General features: G+C 50.2%; 10 protein-coding genes across 10 annotated transcripts; 6 read left to right on the plus strand and 4 right to left on the minus strand.

Moving 5' to 3' along the window:
* The first annotated feature begins 52 nt into the window (after positions 1-52).
* F9C07_1181288 (putative short chain-type dehydrogenase) lies at positions 53-1,394 on the plus strand. The gene is made up of 4 exons (XM_071507698.1): positions 53-680; positions 737-844; positions 897-1,053; positions 1,111-1,394. Exons 1-4 carry the CDS (start codon positions 376-378, stop codon positions 1,276-1,278), a joined length of 738 nt encoding a protein of 245 aa, XP_071363520.1. The 5' UTR covers positions 53-375; the 3' UTR covers positions 1,279-1,394.
* A 1,371-nt stretch (positions 1,395-2,765) lies between these two features.
* F9C07_2053982 (Zn(II)2Cys6 transcription factor) lies at positions 2,766-4,736 on the plus strand (the record flags this gene model as incomplete). Its single annotated transcript, XM_071508561.1, has 5 exons — positions 2,766-3,090; positions 3,140-3,450; positions 3,508-3,927; positions 3,983-4,215; positions 4,265-4,736. 5 exons carry the CDS (start codon positions 2,766-2,768, stop codon positions 4,734-4,736), a joined length of 1,761 nt encoding a protein of 586 aa, XP_071363521.1.
* A 361-nt stretch (positions 4,737-5,097) lies between these two features.
* Positions 5,098-5,511, plus strand: F9C07_9611 (RmlC-like cupin domain-containing protein; the record flags this gene model as incomplete). The annotated part of the gene is made up of 1 exon (XM_041285072.1): positions 5,098-5,511. The coding sequence occupies one exon, from the start codon at positions 5,098-5,100 to the stop codon at positions 5,509-5,511; it is 414 nt and encodes a 137-aa protein (XP_041142059.1).
* Positions 5,512-7,304: 1,793 nt separating this feature from the next.
* Positions 7,305-9,053, minus strand: F9C07_2276831 (uncharacterized protein). The gene is made up of 2 exons (XM_041290447.2): positions 8,572-9,053; positions 7,305-8,515 (listed from the first exon to the last, which is right to left on the minus strand). Exons 1-2 carry the CDS (start codon positions 8,719-8,721, stop codon positions 7,553-7,555), a joined length of 1,113 nt encoding a protein of 370 aa, XP_041142060.1. The 5' UTR covers positions 8,722-9,053; the 3' UTR covers positions 7,305-7,552.
* A 1,180-nt stretch (positions 9,054-10,233) lies between these two features.
* On the plus strand, positions 10,234-10,674 carry F9C07_9614 (putative sugar transporter; the record flags this gene model as incomplete). The annotated part of the gene is made up of 1 exon (XM_041285076.2): positions 10,234-10,674. One exon carries the CDS (start codon positions 10,234-10,236, stop codon positions 10,672-10,674), a length of 441 nt encoding a protein of 146 aa, XP_041142061.2.
* A 231-nt stretch (positions 10,675-10,905) lies between these two features.
* On the minus strand, positions 10,906-13,125 carry F9C07_2197670 (FAD binding domain protein; the record flags this gene model as incomplete). The annotated part of the gene is made up of 7 exons (XM_071509416.1): positions 10,906-11,331; positions 11,386-11,542; positions 11,622-12,054; positions 12,116-12,257; positions 12,282-12,425; positions 12,489-12,615; positions 12,665-13,125. The coding sequence occupies 7 exons, from the start codon at positions 13,123-13,125 to the stop codon at positions 10,906-10,908; spliced, it is 1,890 nt and encodes a 629-aa protein (XP_071363522.1).
* An 848-nt stretch (positions 13,126-13,973) lies between these two features.
* F9C07_9617 (uncharacterized protein) lies at positions 13,974-16,073 on the minus strand (the record flags this gene model as incomplete). Its single annotated transcript, XM_041285080.1, has 1 exon — positions 13,974-16,073. The coding sequence occupies one exon, from the start codon at positions 16,071-16,073 to the stop codon at positions 13,974-13,976; it is 2,100 nt and encodes a 699-aa protein (XP_041142063.1).
* A 379-nt stretch (positions 16,074-16,452) lies between these two features.
* Positions 16,453-18,266, plus strand: F9C07_2054963 (permease of the major facilitator superfamily; the record flags this gene model as incomplete). Its single annotated transcript, XM_071508579.1, has 5 exons — positions 16,453-16,629; positions 16,682-17,451; positions 17,511-17,884; positions 17,935-17,963; positions 18,006-18,266. 5 exons carry the CDS (start codon positions 16,453-16,455, stop codon positions 18,264-18,266), a joined length of 1,611 nt encoding a protein of 536 aa, XP_071363523.1.
* A 481-nt stretch (positions 18,267-18,747) lies between these two features.
* F9C07_9619 (uncharacterized protein) lies at positions 18,748-20,607 on the plus strand (the record flags this gene model as incomplete). Its single annotated transcript, XM_071511923.1, has 4 exons — positions 18,748-18,824; positions 18,870-19,376; positions 19,434-19,600; positions 19,952-20,607. The coding sequence occupies 4 exons, from the start codon at positions 18,748-18,750 to the stop codon at positions 20,605-20,607; spliced, it is 1,407 nt and encodes a 468-aa protein (XP_071363524.1).
* A 97-nt stretch (positions 20,608-20,704) lies between these two features.
* On the minus strand, positions 20,705-21,352 carry F9C07_9620 (putative ThiJ/PfpI family transcriptional regulator; the record flags this gene model as incomplete). The annotated part of the gene is made up of 1 exon (XM_041285081.1): positions 20,705-21,352. The coding sequence occupies one exon, from the start codon at positions 21,350-21,352 to the stop codon at positions 20,705-20,707; it is 648 nt and encodes a 215-aa protein (XP_041142066.1).
* Positions 21,353-21,936: the final 584 nt, after the last annotated feature.

Consider the following 21,936-nt stretch of genomic DNA (forward strand, 5'->3'; position numbering starts at 1 on the left):
CCGTCAAGCAGGCAAACAATGATTATGTATTACCATATTTGTAGATGCCATGAAGTGCCGCTTACATAAACATCCTGGGGAAACCGCATGGCATTCAAGACATCTTCGTCCGGACGAATCAAACCATTTCAGCTGTGCGAGGTTAAACTTTGCCTAATGCCGAACCCATGGGGCAAGTGGGGCTCTGATCAACCTGCTGACTTCGGGTGTCCGACTTCTTTGGGTATCGTGACGTTCTAGACGACGAAATTTCGGGGGACAAACTTTATAGCCGCGTTAGTGCCTTTCCTTATATCTGCTAGGGAGCTGGTAGAGGCCGATTGGGTTCTGTGAGATGAACACGGATATCCAACGCTTCACTCGGTGTGGACAATCATGTCGAACGTCCTCGTTACGGGTAGTTCCCGTGGTCTTGGGCTGGAGCTGGTGAGGCAACTGGCTTCCGGCGAATGCCAAGGGGGTATAGTGATTGCTGCGGCTCGAAAATGTAGCCCGGAGCTGCGCGACTTGATCTCGCACTCCCATGGCTCTGTCGTGTTCGTGCCTTTGGATCTCACCGACGAGAGGGCGATCACAAAATCGGTGACAGCTGTCCAATCCGCCCTAAAAGAGAAGAGTCTAGATGTCCTGATCAACTGTGCTGGTGTACACAGTGAAACTCAGGGGAAGCTAGTTCACATGTATGATTCTTACTCGTCGCCTTCCTGCCAGAAATTCAACCTCATCAATCCAACAGGTGTGACCTGGACTATCACTTGTCGGTAAATGTTGTGGGCACACATAATGTTATACGACAATACCTTCCTTTCATGCGCGACAGCAAGGTAAAGAAGATTGCCAATATGTGAGTCGGGCGTCCTGGTTAATATTTCTGTTTTACTCATCACCTCTGGCAGTTCGAGCGCATATGGTTCCTTAGCGAATGCATCAGACGTTGCCTATGCTCCTTGTCCGGCGTATAAGATAAGCAAAGCGGCTTTGAATGCCTTGACCGTCCAATACGCACTATCTTATAAGGATGATGGCTTTATTTTTCTTTCTGTGAATCCTGGGGTTCGTTGCCTTCTCGAGTTCACTAACGCGTCGACTTAGGGACTAATGCTTTTATAGTGGCTGCAGAGCGACATGGGCGGTATGAATGCGGACCTCACCCTCCCACAAGGTGCGGACGCGGTTCTTAACGTTATTCTGGCTGCCGACTGCACGGACAACGGCCGTTTCAAGAATATTCATGTGCCAGGGTGGGAAGCTTACAATGGTGAAGACGTACCTTGGTAATGCCACTCACGAAGTGACGGCTGTCCACCTACTCAGATCGATCCAGCAGCCCTTGGCCTTAGGGGCGACATCGAAACCTCCGTCCATTTCCACAATGAGCAGCGATCAAGCACTCGTCTTGGAACGGTAGATTAGCCCTTCACCTTGCCTGTAAATTGGCTATTAATTGAACTGCTCCAAATAATACACCCAGTTCTTATGTTACTTTAGGTGGTGGCAACCCGAAAACGTATTATTCGCAGAGCCCACTGCGCGAAAATCTGGTATATTCCACGGGAGATGTATCTCTAAGCCTCTTCCCCAAGAACGATGGACGTATATAGTAGAGTATTATACTAGCCTAGCCATATGACATGTGCATCTTGGACCATTGTATACGTATGACGTCCAGTGAGACTATTTTACCACTTCTGTTTAGGCATTCAATGGAGGGGCTGCCAAAGAATACGAAGGCTAGTAGAGAGGTCGAAAGCTCTTTCCGTATCTCACCAAGGAGACTTTTTTCTCAACCCCTCATGACGGAGAGTGTATGTATTATTCGGCGAATAGAGGTGATACTGTTTTAGGATTCAATACCAATGGCAGGACGAGCTCCTATTTGGAATTTAAGGTACGAACAATGGACTTGGTTGTGGAAGATGAACTGTGCCTTCGCGTCACTCTGTCTGCACATGGAGTTGAGTTCGAGGGATGATAGTACCCGCCGCCCTCAACGGATGATAATGTACTGAGGTATGCCGCCTGCGAATTGGTTGGCATGCGCGCGACTTGGGAAAGTGCTCAGTAAGTTAATTATTCAGCACACTGTCGATGAGTCATCAAAAAGACAGCAGAGAGAATGGCGTCCTGCACTCACATACGTGTTATCATCGCAGGATTGGTTGACGTGGCGTCATATGCGCTCCCACCTCCCTGCTCCTAACCCATCTGTTCCTTAGATCCATCACAAACAGAACCCGATTAAGCCATGCCAGAATATGCTACGATCGAAGGGGAGATCCTCCGTGCAGTAAGTTTGCTTTGACGCGGATGTTCAGACTATCGCACTAATCAACAACAGTGTGACCTGTGCCATTCCAGAAAGGTCATCACACCCAACTGAGACTGGAACATCCCCTCTGACTTCAGAATATTGTGACAGATCAGGTGTGATAGGCGAGCACCATGTGCCAATTGCGTGGACGCTGGTATGGAGTGCCGACGCCTCCGTCGTGGGCGCTCTTCCAAGAAGACAGCCCTTCAGAGGTTTGAAGTCCCGCATACCCTGGGCAAACATACCCTTATAATTTACTAATTGTACCGACAGCGTCTTAAACCCCCAGGAGAGCCTTCTAAATTTTGATTCACAATCACGTCATGTCGAAAGGTACAGGGCGCCTGTCACCGGTGTGAATCTTGGGTTGAGCGGCTAAACCTTCCTCAGCTTTGGCTCAAGAACAGACGATGTCGTCGAAAATAATAATTATGATGTCCAGGACGTGCCCGAAATGCACCATGCTGAGAGCAACGATGATCATGACTCCACCGAAAAATCTCCTGCTGCGACCACTCGCCCAGTCTTGAGCGCCGATGGCTCGAAGTACCATGCGATCCAAGCCAGAAACATTATCCAGCTAGAACTCGATGACTGCAGATGTATAAGTCGTGAGCGACAATCTATACTTCGTTCAGCACTGCAAATGGTCAGCAGGGTTGCGGAGAGTGACCCTCTCTGCTCCGCCACGAGTGTTGAGGAAGAGCCTTGGCCCATTGACCCAGATATCGCCGTCCCGGAATCACCTCCTCGAGAGCTGCTGTTTATGCTTCTTCAAGGTACCCGTTTCCAATGACCACCCTGGGGACAGTTACTGATGTAAGGCAGGTCCACCGGAGTCTGTGAGCGTCCGGTGGCCAGACCACCTGTCCAACAAGGCCTACGAGAGAATGGCTGTATCATTACTGCAAGGTAGCCACGGGACCGATGAGCAAATGTTTCACCGTTATTGTGTCTGTGTATATGTCAAGGGAATCTTCCATTTGTATCAACTGTCGCGGACTACCAATGACCCTTTCGTGAAGCACCAGCTGTTGCAGTCTAGATCGGCCTACATATGCGCGACTGTTCAAAGTATCGAAAGATTAAGTATCCTCAATGTCCCGAATCTGCCGACCGTGCAAGCCCTCATTTCAGCAGTCCGTGTCCCCACAATTCTGAGGCCGCTGCAAACCAGGCTGACGTCTTTCTCGCAGGCACTCCTCATGCAGCACCTGGGGAGGCTCAACCAATGTTGGGTTCTTACCTCATACGCTGCTCGGCAGATTGTCTCGCTCAATTACCACTCAAACCTCAGGGTACCAGCTAATTCAGACTTGGAGCGGGATGTAAACAGCGTCGTTTACTGGTGTTATTACCTGGATCGGACTTTAAGCTCCCTTCTTGGTCGGCCTTCATCACTGCCTGACCTTGACATCGCCCCTACAGACTTAATCGTTTTGGACCCATCTTCGCCATACGACAGCCTCTTGCGTGTCCTTCTTGACCTCGCCCAGGTCCAGGGGAAACTGCATTCCATACCCTGCACTGACAGCATTGTGTCAAATAGCAGTGTTTTGGAAACGTGTCAGCTTCTGGAATCCAGAATGCAAAGCATTCTTCTACGTCTAGAGTCGGTATGTGCCCCTCTAATAGTTATGTTCTTCCCCTCCTAAGGTCGATTGCTTCCAGGACCGTAGCCTTCTTCCAAAGATCGTCCAGTACGACTGGGTAGCCGCTGATTTCTGCTTCTACGCCATTTTTGTTGAAGTCTATCGGACCCTCCTGAAATGCTCTTTTAGTCCGCATATACACAGGGAATGTCTTGTTTGTGCCCGTAAATCTCTCAAGGCATTCCATTTTCTCCAGCAGCACCCAGAACAGATGCCGGGGTTTCAGGACCCGTATCCGTCATTTCTGGTCTGGTTAGGAGATATTCCCGCTACCATTATACTCTACTGACTCTTTATATAGGACTCTGTTTCTATACCCCTTGAGTGCCTTTTTTGTGGTCTTCTGCAACATCGTCGGAACATTAGACCACGGAGATTATGAGCTTATGCGAGATATCATTGAAAGATTATCGCATTTCAAGAATGACCCCCATCTGAGAAAGCTCCTAAACTTACTGCAATCGCTGGAGCGGCTGTGCGAGTCATTGTTTCTAGGGAACGCTGCGGGCGTTCCTGCCACAGAAAACGTCACCTTAAGCGGTGACGAGTCTGTCCCTTTCGCTAGGAGAGACGACCACCCTGTTGGCCCAGTCACCATGGAGGGTTTTGCGGACCCATTGCGTGATAGTTTACATGGAGTGGACAGCCGCGTGCCAGATACAGAACTAGATATTTCCGCTGATTGGCTGATGTGGCAGCTTTTTAATAGCCAGGTTCCGGCGACATGGATCCATAATGATTATAGCCCTTTCGATGTGAATAGGTTTCCATAGGCAGTATGCATATATTCGTTCACTGATTGCCACTTTCATGTGAGCAGGTTTCTTGGGGACCCGCGACACGTCGCACAACGCGCCGCAGTTTCCGTTTTGGTTCGGAACTCCGAGGACCCGACCATTGCCTCTTCAACCGTCCGGACTCTTTAAGGTCTGGACCTGATGCCGCAGCACATGGGAATAACGATCGACTATCACACTCACAATATCCCCTTGTACATCTACGCAGCCAAGTGGTTCTCATAAGTTTTTTACTCCGTCCCCAAGGTGTGAGTCATCTATAGGTCTAAGGGATCTCCAATGTTTGACTGCTAACAGAGCAAATTAAGTTCGGTCAACGACGGCATTACCATCAAGCATGACGCATTCAGAAAAAGACGCAGGTTACACCGTCCAATGCGGCCGCCTCAAATGGCTTTCCCTGGCCCCGGGTGTCCGCATCAAGATTATAAAACTTGTTCCTGAGACTGGGGAGTACACCATCATGGTTCACGCAGAGCCCGGTGGGCTACTTCCCCGACACCGGCACGTAGAAAGTGCGGAGATTTATGTGCTGAAGGGTAGCGGCGCTCACCCTCAGACTGGACACTTCTCGTCTGGTGACTATGTGTCGGAGCATAAAGGAGCCATTCACGATCCGCTGCCTTTCGAACATGAGACAGAACTGTTGATGATTAGCAGAGGGCCGTCAGTGTTTTTGGCCGAGGATGGGTCAGATTTGTATACAATGGATGTAGAAATGCTCCAGCGTATGATTGACGCTGAAGTCTAACGTCGAAGCCAAATGTTTGTATCTCATCATGTACACACTGCCCTCCCGCGAGGGGCGATTTTATCATCATCTCTTTGTACCTGGGAATGATCTACAGTGGCAGCGAAAACATTCGTTGTCTCGTCTACGTACAACACTGATTCGACATATTCATCTCCTGCAAACACTATGGTTTTGTCCTATCGCATCTCAAGGGGGAGGATAGATCCATTCTGAGCGATCGTAGCTTTTGCAGAAAGCGGGTCGTGGGTCAACTTCTCCTATAGTTAATACTTTGCCTTGACTAACGTTTTCAACGGCCGAGCTGCACCCTTTCACCAAATCTTCTACTCTCTTCATTCGACGCGTCTTTTCTCATCCACACAATCTAGTGCACGTCTTTCTAAAGTATGGGGTATTCAGATGGCTATTTCAGCCTATCAAAGGAGGCCAAATTGAGCCAGGGAAAAGTGCAGAGAATCTACTTGCGTCTTTGATTCCGAGGACGCTTGATTACTGTTCTTCGGATATGAAAACATGAGGTTCTATATACAAGATGAAGATCGGATTTATTTCCCGTCAACTTAATTTCATACGGAATAAATTTCGTATACGAAGCTCTGTTTGTACTGGATCAATCCTCGATCCGCAACACTTGCAGTTCCTGAAAGTGTCCTACGCGGCCGGCTTAATGGCACCAAATAATGATTGGAACCATGTGCAAAAGATCATAAACTAGTGAACCCGAAGAGGAATTGCTCAAAAGCAATCATCGGATGCGGGTAAGCGAGGATTTCCAATCGAGTCTGGATTTATGCATGGAACGACTCAAATACTGCTTCGCAATCGTTTGTAACATTGTACCGCAATTCTCGAATCAAATGGCCTTTTAAATTGATCAAGCCCCATTCTGAACTACAGGGAGATTCAAGGGCTATAAGACGGTGGTTTGGGACCGTACAAGCTATGTTTAAAATTAATATCTACGAGCTAACCCAGCGTTGCGCTAGAATCCTCATCGACATTCACTCCACCTATACTTTGTCTGGGTCATAATGTGTTTAATTTCACTCCGAAATGGTCTGGTTAGTAGTCTGGATCAACACCCGCCGATAGATCGTCAGTGGGTATATCCCATTATCTCTAACCTCTAAAATCAAATATGACAACCAGCAACCCAACAAATTATCGTTCTTTCTATTACAGCTGTCACTTAAGAACAGGATCTTTATCCCGTATTTCCTAACCATTTCTTATTATAGTCAAGTTTAGCGCTGGAATCTAGCCTGTCATAGCTTTTGTTATTGGTGGCTCTCGGTCACCCTATGGATTGTACTGTTAGTGGCTTTTGTTCACTGTAGTTAGTGACTATATAGTCAGTTCTATCGAGATTAATACAACATCATGACAATAGTATTATAATCTGTGCCATTTTGGTAGTATATTCTGACGAATGGTTTAGGGTCTCTAGATTACTTTTATAAATTACTCTTTAATAAAACTTAATAAACTTTTTATAAGAATAATTTGGGTTTCCGGCCGTTATCTTATTGCGTTTGATTGATACATTTTTGACATATTTCTGTGCTCGTGGTATGTCCCGACCAACGCCGGTTAGATATAACTTTAACTAATAATAGATTAATTAGTAAATCTTATTTATTATATATTCTATTCCCTGTTCTCCATACCCAATGGTCGTATGTGCTATATTCTTAGATGCGGAGGATTATATAATACCATTAATAATAGAAAGCACAGCACCTAGCTCTCCTTGTCCTTGTAGATACTCCAATTCGCGGCAATCAGGCAATAGAATTCCCACGTCAACGCTTCCAGGATAGAAACGTTCCATAGTTGAAGCTATATGACTATATAATGGAATGAAGTGGATCAGACCTTAGTGGTACAGCATTATGTTACTATAAAAAAATATATCTATAATTGCAGTGACCTCGCCGCTTGACAGTAATTATGAGTGTCTGAATTACCATGATTCAGGACTATCAGGGAGGCTCCATAGTTCTCCACATGGCGATAGCAAGTGCTGGCCTCTGGCCGCTTAGAAATGTCCCTGAATCTCGACGAGTCCGAATCCGGTCACGCATTTGCCATCGGCGTCAGTCCCATTCACGGTGACAAAGCCCTCGTAGGTAGCAAAGCCACCGGCAGCCCACAGCTCCTGGTCCTCATAGGTCGTCTTGACCGTGAGTGTAGTGTTGTCCTGAAGAACGATTGTCCATGCCTGGTGGTAGGTGGCATTGGTATGAGGGGATGTCCAGGAGTTGCCGAATGGTTCAACGGTGGGAACAGACTGGACGATGTTGATACCAGCCTTGGACTGGGTAGTGGCCCACTGACGATGACCCTTAACGTCGCTGTCGTACATCCACAATGAGACCAGCTCGTTCTCGTCACTCTCCCCATTGTTGATGTGCAGTTGGAACCAAGTCCAAGTATGGCTGGTGGGTGCGGGCCCAACGTTCCACTGACGGTCGTACCAAGTTTGAGAACGCTTCGTGTCAACAGTAATCTTCTTACCGTTGAAGACCAGCGACCCAGAGGTTTTTCCCGCAGGCATGGACCACTCGCCCGTCTGGTCCGGGCCGAATTGAAAGAGGCCACCAAGACCTGCGTTGAAGAGGACAGGGGCGGTCAGCTCGTAGGTCAGATCGAACTGGAGGTTTGTTCTATTTGATACAGTGCGCAGCTTCGTGATGGAGTTGTTGGCGAGAGCAGAGCCGAAGAAGAAATCGTTGGTGCGGATGTTGAACTTGCCGTCCTGGCTGTGGGCCGTAAGGTTCTGGGTGGTCATCTCTGAGAACTGGCTATAGGCCGGTTCGGTGATGTCGTATATGCCACCACGGTACAGCCCGAATGTATCGGTGGCAAGGACGTGGGACAGCACCATGTACTGGTGATTGTCACTTCCCGTGAGGTAGGATGACATCCACCAGGAGTTACTGGAGTCGGCCATCTCGCTGTTGGAGGTGTTGAAGTCATATGGCAAAGGCAGAGGGTCAATCTAGTGTCTACATTAGTGGTGAAATTTCCTGCTGCGCTGGTGGGGAGACTGCTTACCAGTTGAGCGGTTTGAATGCCTGCTTGGCTCGGATGGAAGTCATAGGCGGCAGTATGGTGGGAGCTGTGCTTGTGACTACAGTGCGAGCTGGTAGCTTGGACGACTGCAAGTGCCCAGATAGGCAAAGATAACTTGAACAGAATTGCCATGCTGTCTTGGGCGAGTGAGGTGTTTGCTACTTGTATGTAATTGAACGATTGATGTGACACTCTGATGAGAAAGAGACGAGTGTTTATATAACTTAGGAGAGCTCACCGAGTCAACTAATCCGGATAGCATCGAGGCTGTTGGCCCCCTTGATGGATCTGAGGATATCCACGGATATACTGTTTCGGAACCGAAATTCAAGGACTCAATTCGAAGACGGCAAGCCATACTTCGGAGGTGCGAGCATGTCCGAGCTTATGAGCGCTTAGTCATCGGTTATAATTGAGTTTCTTGGGAAGTTCTATGTCTCAAATCAAGGGATGCGGCACCTAACTATTCAGTGCGCCACCATTACTGTGGTAGGGTGTGAAGAGAATACGCGGTGGACTGGTGGTATTATTTCTGGATCAAAATTCCAATAGTTTTAGTATAATACCGTTCTTGATATAATTTAGACGGTTTTTAAAGAACCCAAGATAACTCTGAACGTTTTGATATGATATAATCCTCGCACCACTAAGAGAGAAAGTAATATGGGCAATGGGACTGCCACAATACGCTATTCACCACTAACAAGGTATTCAAACTCTACTACGGACTATATATGATCTATGGCTGGGTCAACATTTAAGAACATAGGAATATTTTTAAAGCAGAGCTATGATTTACACTCGCTGACTCAGCGGGTGTAAGCAATGAGGAGTCCCTCCCGGCTGATTTATATGCTCCCAGTTACCTCGAGATGCCGACGAGGCTGAATGACCACTAGTTCCTTTCCTCCCTGTCTATAGACAAGAACCATAGATCAGAAATTTATCATTTATTTTTACCTTGAGTCCAGAACTTCTAGAACCAAACTTTCAGTACGGTAATGCTCTCTGGACAGGGATTTCCGGAGACAAGTTCTATGGGTTTGACAACGGTGGTCCGGATTACAGTCTCATTTCCCCGGAGTGGATCAAGGAGAATATCCAGATTAGCCCTCTAGGCAAAGCGTATCCGGACGCAATATTCATACTAGAAGGCGACACCTCGACGTTCCTGTACCTTATTAGCAACGGGTTAGGATCCCCAGAACACCCGGACTGGGGCAGCTGGGGTGGCAGATATCTACCCGTTGACCGTCCTCCCGTTTCAGCTTACAACCATTTTCACGACGCTACTGACCGAGACGTCGGTGCGAAAGGCCTCGCGGAGGTGCTCAAAGTGTAACTGACAACTGTGTCTCAGATAGTTCATACCTCAGTTCGCGAACTCGCCACTTTTCTTGTCGGACTGGTATACACGCTCGGTCCATTTGTCTGCGCCCTGATCGTGAATGATACTGGAGCGGCAACCAGCAGGTGGGCATATCGGGCTGTCTTCTGTGCGCAGTACGGATTTGCCGAGGTCTTGGCTGCATTGTCTTCTTCATACCGGAGTAAACGTCTAATTCCCAAGTATAACCCACCATTGCTGACAGTGCCGGATCCCCAAGGTGGCTAGCAAGCCGAGGCCACGATGAGAAAGCCATAATGAACCTCCGCCGCCTCGGCTCATCGCGCGATGAAGCCGAGCAGAAACTGGCCACGATCAAGAGAACGCTGGAAGCGGTCCGTCGTGAACCCGAAGGCGCCTCATACCTAGAATGCTTTCGGAAGTCCAATCTACGACGCACCACTATTGCCGTTCTCCTTCTGTGCATGCTCTCTGCGGCGGGTGCTTCCTTCGCGGCCTCGTACTCTACCTACTACGCCCAAACAGTAGGCTATAATACGGAAATGTCCTTCAAGATCCAGGTCATTCAACAGGTCCTGTCCCTGATAGGCAATGTCATCTCGTGGTGGTTGATTGACAGAGTTGGTCGGCGCCAAGTGACGTTGTGGAGTCCATTTGTTCTAATGGTCTTTCTCTTTATTATCGGGGCCCTGGCCACTGAGGGCTCATCGGTGGCATTCTTACCCCCACCCACATGAATACCATGGTTGAGGATATTCATCAACGTCTTGCTAAGTTTGCTCGAGTCGCGCGTTCGTCAGGGCCTTTGCAAATTGCAATTTGTATGTCTGTGAACAGCTTTGAAGCAATAGCCACGTTTACTCTTTAGATTGCGATAGGATCAAAGTATCACTAGCAGATAACGGAACTCTTCTTCCACCAAATTAAGTATGATAAAGGTACAACACTACCATTCTTTCTGTAAAGATCTATGAAGTAACAGGACAAAGCCGTCCATTATTATTCCAAGAATACGGCAAAGGATCAGTGGTCCTGACCTCCCAATCCTCCGCACCAACAGCAGTTAGTGCAAAGAACAGACCAGTGGGATCATACTTCTGCTTCAATGCGTACAGAGCGGGATAATTAGCCCCATAGAAGGCCTCCTGCAGGTTCGGCTCGATCAGATCAGCCTCGCTCATGTAGGCGCCGGACTCCGGGGCAATGTCACGCAAGACATTCGTCCAGCTCGTGACAGCGAGGGAGGCGTTACGGACGGTCTCCCAAGTGGCATTATTGGGCCATTTAATGCCGACGATAACATGGGCGAGAAGGGCAGGAAGGACAGAAGTGTCATTTGGTGGGGCGACGGCGATGCCAGTTCCTGAAATGTGGAATCCGGCGACGAAGAGGCCCTATTTTATCACTTTAGTATCAGTTTTTCTTCAGCGGATTCTGGAGTATAAGACTATGATACCTTTTTCAATGGCATCTTTGTGCGCGGCATAGGTACGCTGACGGAGAGTGTCATCCTGGAAGACGCTTCGGGGCATTAGGCGGGAGGTGGTTTTGACCGCGGCAGCTCCGACGTATTCTTTGGGTGATGCGACAGCCCACGCATCATGGCTAGGGGTTCGTAGGCTAACTGGAGATCAGGGAAGAAAACGGAAGAGGGTAGACGAATAAACTGTCCGCATGGTTATACCATGGTGTGTAGGTAATGTTCAGGCTATCGAGAACATTGTACCATGGAGCAAGCAGAGCTTTTGTCTCAGCGATGGTCATGTTAGGTGCCACGACGGAATGCATGCGGAAATAGTAGTCGGTCGATCCAGCATCGTCAGTCCCAATCTCAGTGGCCGACGCTCCAACATAGTAGTAGCCGTAGGTACCCGCGTTGATAAAATCCTCAAAATTGACAAAGTAGGCCTCAATTCCCTTCCAGAACGCATCGACATTGGGGGCGTCGTTGATGGTGAAATTGAACGTAACTGTCGTGGTTGGCAATCTTGGGAGAGCCTTGACAATCAGAGAAGTAACAACCCCAATCGTGCTTCCGCCACCGCCACGAAGCATCCAGAAAATATCGGAGTTTTCAGTAGAAGATGCGGTAATGAAGCGCCCATTAGCTAAGATAACTATGCGACAAAGCCCTAGCCAAATATCTAGTGAGACAATGGCGTCAAGTTCCATATATACCTTCCATAGCCAGAACCTGATCAGCAGCCATGCCGTACATGCTGCTTAACGGCGAGTGACCACCACCTGCAGTGTGGCCACCTCCCAGACCAACAGTCACAGCTTCTCCGCCAACGACGCTAACGCCGAGGCTCTTCGCGTACTCTTAGGCTTCCCCGACTTGAACTCCAGAACCGAATTTAATGGCTGGTCCGACATAGCCATTGGCGGCCTTGTACTGTGGGTAAAACGCCTTATCTTTGAACCAATGGGTCCAAATGGACAGAGCACCTTTACCGGATGACTTGCCATTGAAGTCATGACCCGTGTTCTTCACCACGAGACGAAGGTTCAGATTACGTGCGAAGTTGACAGCCAATTAAATATGGGCCACCGTAGAAGCATTGACAACGTATGTCGGGTAGCTACCCAACTCACAGGTTTTGGTGTAGTTGTACCCAGGCGCCATGCAAGTTCTACCTTCGTATCGGGGCAGCATAATGGAAACTGGGTCATCCATACTATAACTCGTTCAGATAGACGTTCGATGGTGAGACAAGGATCACTCACTGGAGATTGGAAACGGCCCATTGAGAGGTAATATTAGCGCACTTGTCTGCATCGTACTCCGGCCACTCGGGGTAGCAGTATGCAGCCAGCGGTACTGTCTTGATAAGTCGTTTGCCCAGTAGGGTATCTAAAGTATTCCAGAGCAGATTCTTGGGCCAGGACACGTCCCCGGGCATCACTTTGCAGCTTCGTGGATTCTTCTTTGAAAGAGTCGAGTCGGTGTAGGGATCGGCGAAATGGAATACATCAGATATATTCGCATTTCGAACGTTTGACGACACGGCGGCAAGAACTTCATTCGTCAATTGGACTGTCTGTGCAGGAAACAGCGTGGTGGGCTTCGGGGAAACCGTGGTTGCCGCGGCTGTAAGAGATGCAGTAACAACACTAGCACCCTGAGTGCCTATCAGCACAGTTGCCCCAGCCAAGGTAGCAAGAGTGGATGACACGAAGCCCTTCATGGCTAGATAATGCCAGGAAAATCCGTCACAAGGTTGGCTGGAGGGTACAGCAAAATAATAAAAGCAAAATTAAAATTTGTGGCTGACGAGGGCCATTCTTAAGACAAAGGTAGTCGACACTAGTGGCTCGCTTCGGGATTCAGGATGTGAAGCCATCAACATTGTGGAGCTTCTAATCACAGCCGGTTATTCGCAGAGATTGGATTTTGCAGTTAATTGCCGGTTACATTGCGGTGCAAGAAAGTTTCCCTAGTCGTAGTAGAGTTAATATCATAAAGTCTTTTCTTCACCCTACTTCAAACTAGAACATTATTTAACCTATTCCTTGACTAGGAGAATCCCGGTTCCGGGGACAGAAATTTCAGAATGGTGCAGTGGCATCGTGGTTTACTAACCTCAATAGCTCACATCGAATATGAGCCTGGCCAATCTCGCGTGAATAATATAAAATGGTGCACCGGACTGAAAAGGTTCTCGAATGGTAGGTATGTTTATATTTGGGAACTAGCGTGGCCACTAATGCACCCAATTAATTTAGACGCCTCCGAAGCCTTTGCGGTGCACGCACCATGAGTCTAGAGTTTTATTTCTTACCCAAAAGCAAAATTCGCAAGATATATTCAGTGTCATTCGTTCTTGTCCTATTTATTCTCGACTTCGCGTCCTGACTGCACCACAGGTTCCACGTTCAATAAAGCCAGAAATCGATCTCACGTACCTAGAATAGGAAGGGGATTAGGGATTAGTCAGCTAGAGCATATAAATCTTTAAAAATCAAAGATTCATACTCAAGAGGTGGTCATTACGGGCAATCTGGCAAGGAGACAACAGGTGTTCTTTGGATTTGGTCATGGCACCGCCCACCCGGTGGCCCCCATTATATCCTCTCCGGTCCCTCGCATCAGATTATCCAAGAACGCCAAGTCCATATCCTGGAATGTCCCGTCCTCGCTGCCGGCCATGCCGGGGTATCCGAACAGTTGCATGGGGTCGTCGGAAAGGACTTCGGAGACGAGAGGCCCAGAGAGGCCGTGGACGTGGTCATTCGGTGCTGGGCGGGAAGGCATCGTCGTAGCAGCTACCGTTCGCGTCTGGGTTGGTCCTTCGGGTCCCGGTGACGTGACGGTAGGGGTCGAAGGACGGGAGGAGGGGCGTGCTGCAGCGGCGGCAGAGACAATCTCCCCAGCCGCTTGAATGACGCCAAAGTACGGGATATAGACATGTTTGTCTTCGGAATGAGTCGCTTCAGGTTGGATTGCGTTTTCCGGGTTCTGCACGCGAACGACCTGGGCGCAGTGGAGCTGCTCCCCGTCGACCGCCTTCGCCTCAATCGTAAGGAGACGGCGCAAAAGACACGCACTCCGTGCACTGAGTGGGTCGGCATTCAGCCGGTCGAGCTCCTCCATGTGCTCCTGCGCCTGCTCGATCAAGGCCCGGTCGCCCAGCGCTTGAACGGCCAGAAAATCATCGACCTGCGAGGAACGGTACCGGTCGAGATGCGCGAGTACTAGGGTCATGGCAGCCATCAGCGCGGTGAAGTCGATGGTGCGGCAGCTAAAGGCGACTCGGTTCCAACGACGCAGCATCATAAAACGGGAGAGGATCTCGCGCGATGCGTTGACACAACTGATCCGAGAGTAGTCGTATTGCCGATCGACCGAGTGGCGGAGCAGGTAGGGCAGATGAAGCTGGTTGAGAAGGTTATAGTGACACAACTGCGCGGACAAGCGTCGCATGTCGCAGAACAAGGCCTCCTTCTTCTGCTCCTTGCTGAGGTTTGGGGTCAGCCACCATCGGCTGGGGAGAGTGCGCGCGCATCGGTGCAGCTCCCCATCGAGCTCCCGGGTCAGGGCGTAGTCCGAGCATGCGGCGGGGTTGACATGGCTGCGCTCCAGAAGACGCGACATGATAACACAATGCTGGCGCTCCAAGCGACCCACAGGAGAATCCTGAGCCAGCATGGCTTCGGAGCCCATGGACCGATCGGGACTGCCGTCTGGCATGCCAAGTAGAAGACACATCTGGCGATCGTAGAAGACGATGCGAAACCACATGAAGTGCGGATAGGCCTTGGTGTCAGGGTGGAGGACATGGTACTGCAGGCGCGCGCCGGACTGGTGAAAGCCCATGGACTGGGCGATCGTCATGGCGCGGCGGGTGGTCATCCAGCTGCGGCGCAGATATCCGCAATTGGCCTCGTATAGGCTCTGCATCATGATGCACTCGAGGAATTCAACGCTGCCCACGAACTGATCGCGCGTGGTCACCAGACGGATGGCCATCTCGGCCAGTCGGTCGCGCATGGAGGACGGGGACTCAGAGAGACCCCTGATCTCGTCGTGGAGATCGGGGTGCAGGTGCTGTAGGAAGCTGGCCAGATGAAGCATGTGCCGGGCGATCAGCACGGGATGAACCCCGGTGCCTGTGATAGAGAGCAGAGGGCTGTGCGCGCGGGGGCCATCGCGATCGAGGATACTGTAAGGTGTAGTCAAGATCTCATGGAAAGGGATGGAATGGTGACTGTTGGCCGTGGTGATGCGGGCGATATCTTGCAGTGAGGGCAAGGCGCTGTACAGGGTGTGGGATATGTTTCCCCCGGGGGTCGTGTCCTCGGTATACGCCGGAGGTGGATGAGGACGTTGATCGATGCTGCGAGCCGAGGTGGAGTTGGCGTCCTGGGGCAAGACCTGGTCGAGTCGCGACTCCACTCGGCGCAGACGATCGCGCAGTTGGCGACTGCTGTCGATATGAGCGGGCACTTGCTCAGGGAACTCCTGGCTCACACATTGCGTCCATCGTCGGTGACACCCAACGCAGACCGCATCCTCGGGACGCTCGAAGACGCATTTCATCTTCCGTCGCTTACATTCCCAGCAGCTGCGGGTACCCCGACGCAGCTTTTTGCGCTTAAAGGGGGGCACACCTTCTAAGTTTGGTCTGCGGTCCATGGAGATGCAATTCTGGACGAGGTCAGCGACGGGATGATGTTGTTTGAATTGGGGGTATCTGGCAGAGGGGATGACTTTAATTAATTACCATACCAGTTCGTCCGCCGCCGCGGCGGGCCAGCCGCATGTTTTGCGCCCGGTATTAGATTGGTACCGTAATTGGCTGTATTTCACAGTATGGCAGCACCGCCGGGGTTTCTTCCGCCGCACCGGCGGTCCAACGATTCCTCTTGCAACGTTCACGCCATTCAGTGACAACCCACATCATGAGTCTGCTAGTAGACTGCCCAGGCACATATATAATATATAACGCCGTAGCAATGCTGTGCACTAGGACAGTCCACCACTCCCACGTAGCTCTCCGGACAAAACACCCACTATGTCGCCCCCCACGCCGGAGACCAAGAATGACACAGACCATGGCCATGAGCTGCCATCCTCCACCTCCGCCAGTGGGCCTGGCGACGAGAAGGACCTCGCGTATGCGACGCCCCTGCGCTTGACCATGATCATGTGCACGTTGAGTCTCAGTACCCTGATCGCCGCCTTGGACTTGGTCAGTCTCCCAACGGTGTTACCGAGAAGAGCACTAAACTAGGAGTCCACAGGGTATCGTCGCTACCGCTATTCCCAAGATCACTAGCGATTTCCACGCCCTCGACCATATCGGATGGTATAGCGGGGCCTGTTTCCTGCTCGTCGGCACCACCTCCGCTCCCTGGGGTAAGATGTACAAATACTTCTCGGCCACCTACATCTACATGACCGCGTTGGGTCTTTATTTGGTGGGCAGTGTGGTTGCGGCGGCGGCCCCAAGCAGCATAGCTTTGATCATTGGACGCGCTCTGCAGGGCTGGGGCTGTGCCGGCACTCTGGGGGGCTCCGTGCTAATCATCAACTTCACGGCCGAACCCAAGCTCCGTCCGATGCTCATTGGTTTATGGATGAGTGTCTTTATGATTGCCACCACCATTGGGCCCCTGATTGGTGGCGTGTTTACCAGCGAGGTCAACTGGCGCTGGTGTTTCTGGGTTAACCTCCCCGTCGGCGGCACCGCCATGGCCCTGCAGTTCCTCTTCCTGCGCATGCCTAAGCACATCAAGCCCACCCCGGCAACCTGGACCAAGATTCTCCTCCACCTCGACCTCCCTGGATGGACCCTGCTATTCACCTCGGTCATCTGCTTCCTCTTGGCCATGGAATGGGGCGGTCTGGCGAAAGAATGGAGTGACGGCGCCGTCATCGCCACTTTGACCCTCTGGGTTGTCTTGTCCCTTGCATTTGTGGCCGTCGAGTGGTTCCAGGGCGATTTTGCGATGATGCCGCTGCGCCTGCTGAAGTCGCGTACCTCCTGGTCGCATCTCCTATATGCGTGGATGTAAGTAGTAGTGACCCGCTGACAAAAGAGAGAGCCGCCCCTAGACTAAACGCTCGCAGTGCCAATCTTGGAAACTTCCAAATCCTGTTCTATCTCCCCATCTACTTCCAGTCCGTGCATGGCTCGTCCGCCATCATGAGCGGCGTCTACAGTCTGCCGTTCATGGCCTTCTACGCTTTTGGTGCCATCGTCAGCGGTATTCTCGTCGGGAAGACCCGCTTGCTACAGCCCATTGAGTTAGTTAGCGGGCTGATCACCATGCTGGGCGCCGCCCTGATCTACTGCATCGACACTGGCACCCCCAAGGCCTGGTGGATCGGCGCCCAGGTCCCGTTTGGTTTGGGAATTGGCCTCGGAAACCAGGTGCCGGTGACCGCGCTGCAGGGCTTTGCCACACCAGAAACCGTGGCCGCCACAATGGGCGTGGCCTTCAGTGAGTTGTACGGAGTTGACTGCAGTGATTGCCACTAACAGTGTCTCCAGTGTGTCAAGCCATCAGCGGCGCCTATTTTGTATCAGCCGGCAATTCCATCTTCAACAACTACATGCTGAAGACTCTATCGGTCACGGCTCCGCAGCTCAATTCCTCTGAGATCTCGTATATGGGTGTGACCGAGCTGAAGAATGCCTTCCACGGGGAGGACTTGGCCTTGATTCGGCAGGCATACATGGTTGGCATCAAGGATGTCTTTGCCTTTGCTCTGGCTGGGGCATGCCTCACAGTCGTCCTAGCCCTGATAGTTCCTTTCGAGAAACTGCCAGACCATGAAGCCAAGAAGGACGAGGATAAGGAGGCGGCTGACAAGGCCTCTTGAATGGGGTAGAAGCCGAGAACAACGCGAGGACGATGCCGTAGGCGAGCGCAGAATGTGTTATTTCCGGTGTAGACAATAATTATTAGTTTGGTGCTGGACCAAAATGGATTGAATTGCTCTCGTTTGCTATCTTCACCTGGGCTGCCCAGCTCCGGACCCGGTGCCTAAAGTTAGCGGTAGTAGTCTCTAACTTTCGGGGCGACAGGACCTAAAGATAAAACTTCTTGGGGGCGGTAAGGTACTGCTAGATGCGAACTATCAAAGCGGTAAAGATACTCGGAACCGGACTATTCCATAATCCGATATCTAAACCAATCTAAAGCCTCGGTTTGGTCCGCCGTAAAGAGCCGTCTCTCGCCCCCACTGCTGATAATAATAAGCACAGCCTCCAATTTCCTGGATCATCCATCCACAACTTGATACTTAAGCGAAACATCATGACTTCAGAATACAGATTTATGTGTCCAAGACCGAGGACATCATGGGCATGTGTTCATTGCAAAGTAAAAAGGACACGTTGTCTAAGGGAAACCCCACAAGCGCCATGCCGACGGTAGAGTAAGCCTCAGTCATCAATTTTCACACTCTGATAATTTTAACTAGATGCCAAACGCTTAAATTGGAATGCCGGATTGCTACAAATAATACCAAAGACACACGAGAACCTAAAGTAGAAGAAGATGTTCTGTCGAGGTTGTTTGATGCTCAGCCGAGGCCTCCGCCACCGAAGAATGTGGTGGATGTTCATCGTCAAATATTCCAGGCAAAGTTCGATATCTCAGGACGACAATCGGCTGGACCATCTTTAGTTACTACATCTGACGACGGAAGAGCACGCCCCCCAGTGCTTGACCAGAAAAAGGCTGATCACCTCCTAAACAAGTTCCGAGCCAAGAGCTCTTATTTCCCATTTGTGACACTACCTCATAATATAGCCTCCGCGGAGCATCGCTTCCTCTATCTTGCTGTGCTTACTGCGGCATCCTCAGATGACATCGCTCTACTGAGGAGCTTGGATAACAGGTTTCGGTCCGTGTTAGCGGATCGGATTGTGAACGCTGGGGAAAAAAGTCTGGACTATCTTCAGGGTTTGCTCATCTACCTCGCATGGTGAGTATCACCGAAAAGAAAGTAAGTAGTTGGGGTAGACTAAAGAGCGTTTAATAGGTACAACCTGCATCTACGGCCACGAAGCTTTCAGTCCTACCAGTATCTCCAAATTGCTATCAGCATGATGGTGGACCTCGGGTTGGACGATGAAGCTATTGCAAAAACGGAATTTGACCGTTCATCGCCATCGAGCAAGAATGAAGCTCTGGATGCCTGCCTTGGATGTTATTACCTTTCTTCTCTGTAAGTATTAGATCCGAAGGGGCTACTCCGGTCTCTAACAATCGTGGACAAGCATTGCAACAGGGACCAAACGTGACAACATGGTGACCCTCTCCTCCAACCTGAGAGGCTATCTACTTCGACTATCCCAGAAAGAGTGCACACGTGGGAAAATGATGTACTCTTGTATTCGGCTTCAGTCGGCGATAGAAGCAGCATACAAAGGGGCTGAGAGGCAAGATGTCTTCTGGCCAGCAGACAGTCAGCTTACGTCAGATCTCTCCTTGAATACTCGTATGCTCTCCCACGTCTTACGGCGAAAGGGCTATCTATCTGATACTTTCGTCTTCCAGCTTCAATTAATATTGCACGACTTACCCTTTCGCTGCTAGAGGAAGCAAGCATATACCGTCTGCAGCCGGCACTTCTCGAATTCGACCTCCTCAAATTCCAGTCCATCATGAGCAAAGGAAGAGCATTCTTGGACTATTTCATATCTGTTCCGACGTCAGACTTTGCCAACTTATCATTTTCTGAATGGGAACGACTAATTGCAGCCATCCATGTTATTACAGAAATTATCTCAGGCGCAGCTAGCTTACCAGGTATCGTTGCAGCGGTTGGAGAGGAGTCCCGGACCCTAACCAGATACCTTGAGTGCTTGGCAAATCGGATGGAAAAGCTTTCGCAGTCTGGTAGGAATCCCGGTGAACACCCGGATATGTTTTATTTGTTCAAGTCTGTCTTGGATCTACTCTGTCCCCTCCCTCTCGCCGCAACCTACGACCAAGGGTTGCCTCCAGCTGTGAATCCTCAGCCGCACCACGGAAAGAAGCGATGTCCGGTTCTGTCTGGTATTCGAGAAACAGAATTCTGGGATGCATACCAAACCTCTCTTCCTGCGGATGACATTGACATCGATCTAGATATGTTGTTCACGAATGGGTTTCTATCAGAACTATCCCCCGAGCAGTGGATGGATGCGTCCGAGGATACCAGCTACACATGAAATACCTCAGAGCATTTGTATATTCCTTATACTAGAAATCTCCACTCACAAACATGAACCACTTATTCACAATCCCCAAGCAATACCACCCCTCCCCCTAAATCTCCTTCCCGTTAATATCTCTAGGTTGATACGCAAGACTCGCCCTCGACAAAGCAACCACAGCATCACTCCTCCTCCCCTCAAGCCAATGCTCAAACATATCAATTCCCGCAAAAGCAGGACCCCCAGTCCAGAACTTGCCATCAATCACCCAACGAGCCGTTTCCCAAGTAGTCTCGGGACAATCCTTCTTGACATAATCAAGAAACTCCCAATTAGTTGTCGCACGTTTACCACGAAGCAAGCCGGCCTTGGCGGCCACAATGCCACCAGTGCAGGTGGTGAAAAAATAATCGACCTCGTCGACCTTACGGTGCAGGAATTCACGGTAGGAGTCTGGGATGTTGTTCCAGAAATCGGGGCCAGGGCCGCCTAGGAGGATAGCGTCGAGTTTGGGACATTCGGCGAAGGTGGTGGTTGGTTGGATTTTGAAGCCGCTCATCAGACATACGGTGTCCATTGTTGGGGCGATGTAGTGGAAGTTGATGTCGATGCCTTGGTCAACCAGTTCGTCTGCGACGAAGCCATCGCGGTTGATGTGGCTGAGCATGGTTTTGGATCCGGAGATGAGGAGGTCGACGGGACCGGCGACGTCCAGGAGCTGGAAGTCGTAGAGGACGATACCGAGCTGGAAGGGAGCCATTTTTTAGATCTGAGTGTATTTCGAAGAAGTGTGAATGAGGGAAGTTGTGAGAATGTTTTAGATATTAATTGATAAGGTAGAAGTGTATTTGCCCATCGGGGTTTATATAGATGTTCTATAGATGCTGTATAGATGCTGGATCGGCTAAAACTTCCTTCCGCAAGATGCCCTCGCGTAACGTTTCCTTCCGCGGTGCGGTCTTGGCAGCTGATCAATCTAACCCTAACATAGAGGGAGTTACAACTCACCTGGAAAATAAGAGAATGATTACACTCTCTTGATCTTGAATGGGAACAAGCTAATAAGGCTTCCAGTTCTGACTTCACATGCTTACGCATGTTGCTGGGCAAAGAATAGGCTAAAGAATTAAGTGTAAAAGGCATCATTCGGCGGTGAACTCCGAATTCTATGTTCCGGCCAGGGATTCAAGATATATGACCATGTCTTACATTCTGGACACACATGTAAACATAGAGGAACGGACGCTTAACTCTATCTTGTCCCATTGAGACCTGAATATACGGGTATTACCTAAGGAAAAAGCCTCAGGAAAGGGTCATCCAGGACGCCACCGCTTCATGCTA

Source organism: Aspergillus flavus, chromosome 2 (genome assembly GCF_009017415.1).
Source record: "Aspergillus flavus chromosome 2, complete sequence".
In the NCBI taxonomy this organism is placed as follows: domain Eukaryota; kingdom Fungi; phylum Ascomycota; class Eurotiomycetes; order Eurotiales; family Aspergillaceae; genus Aspergillus; species Aspergillus flavus.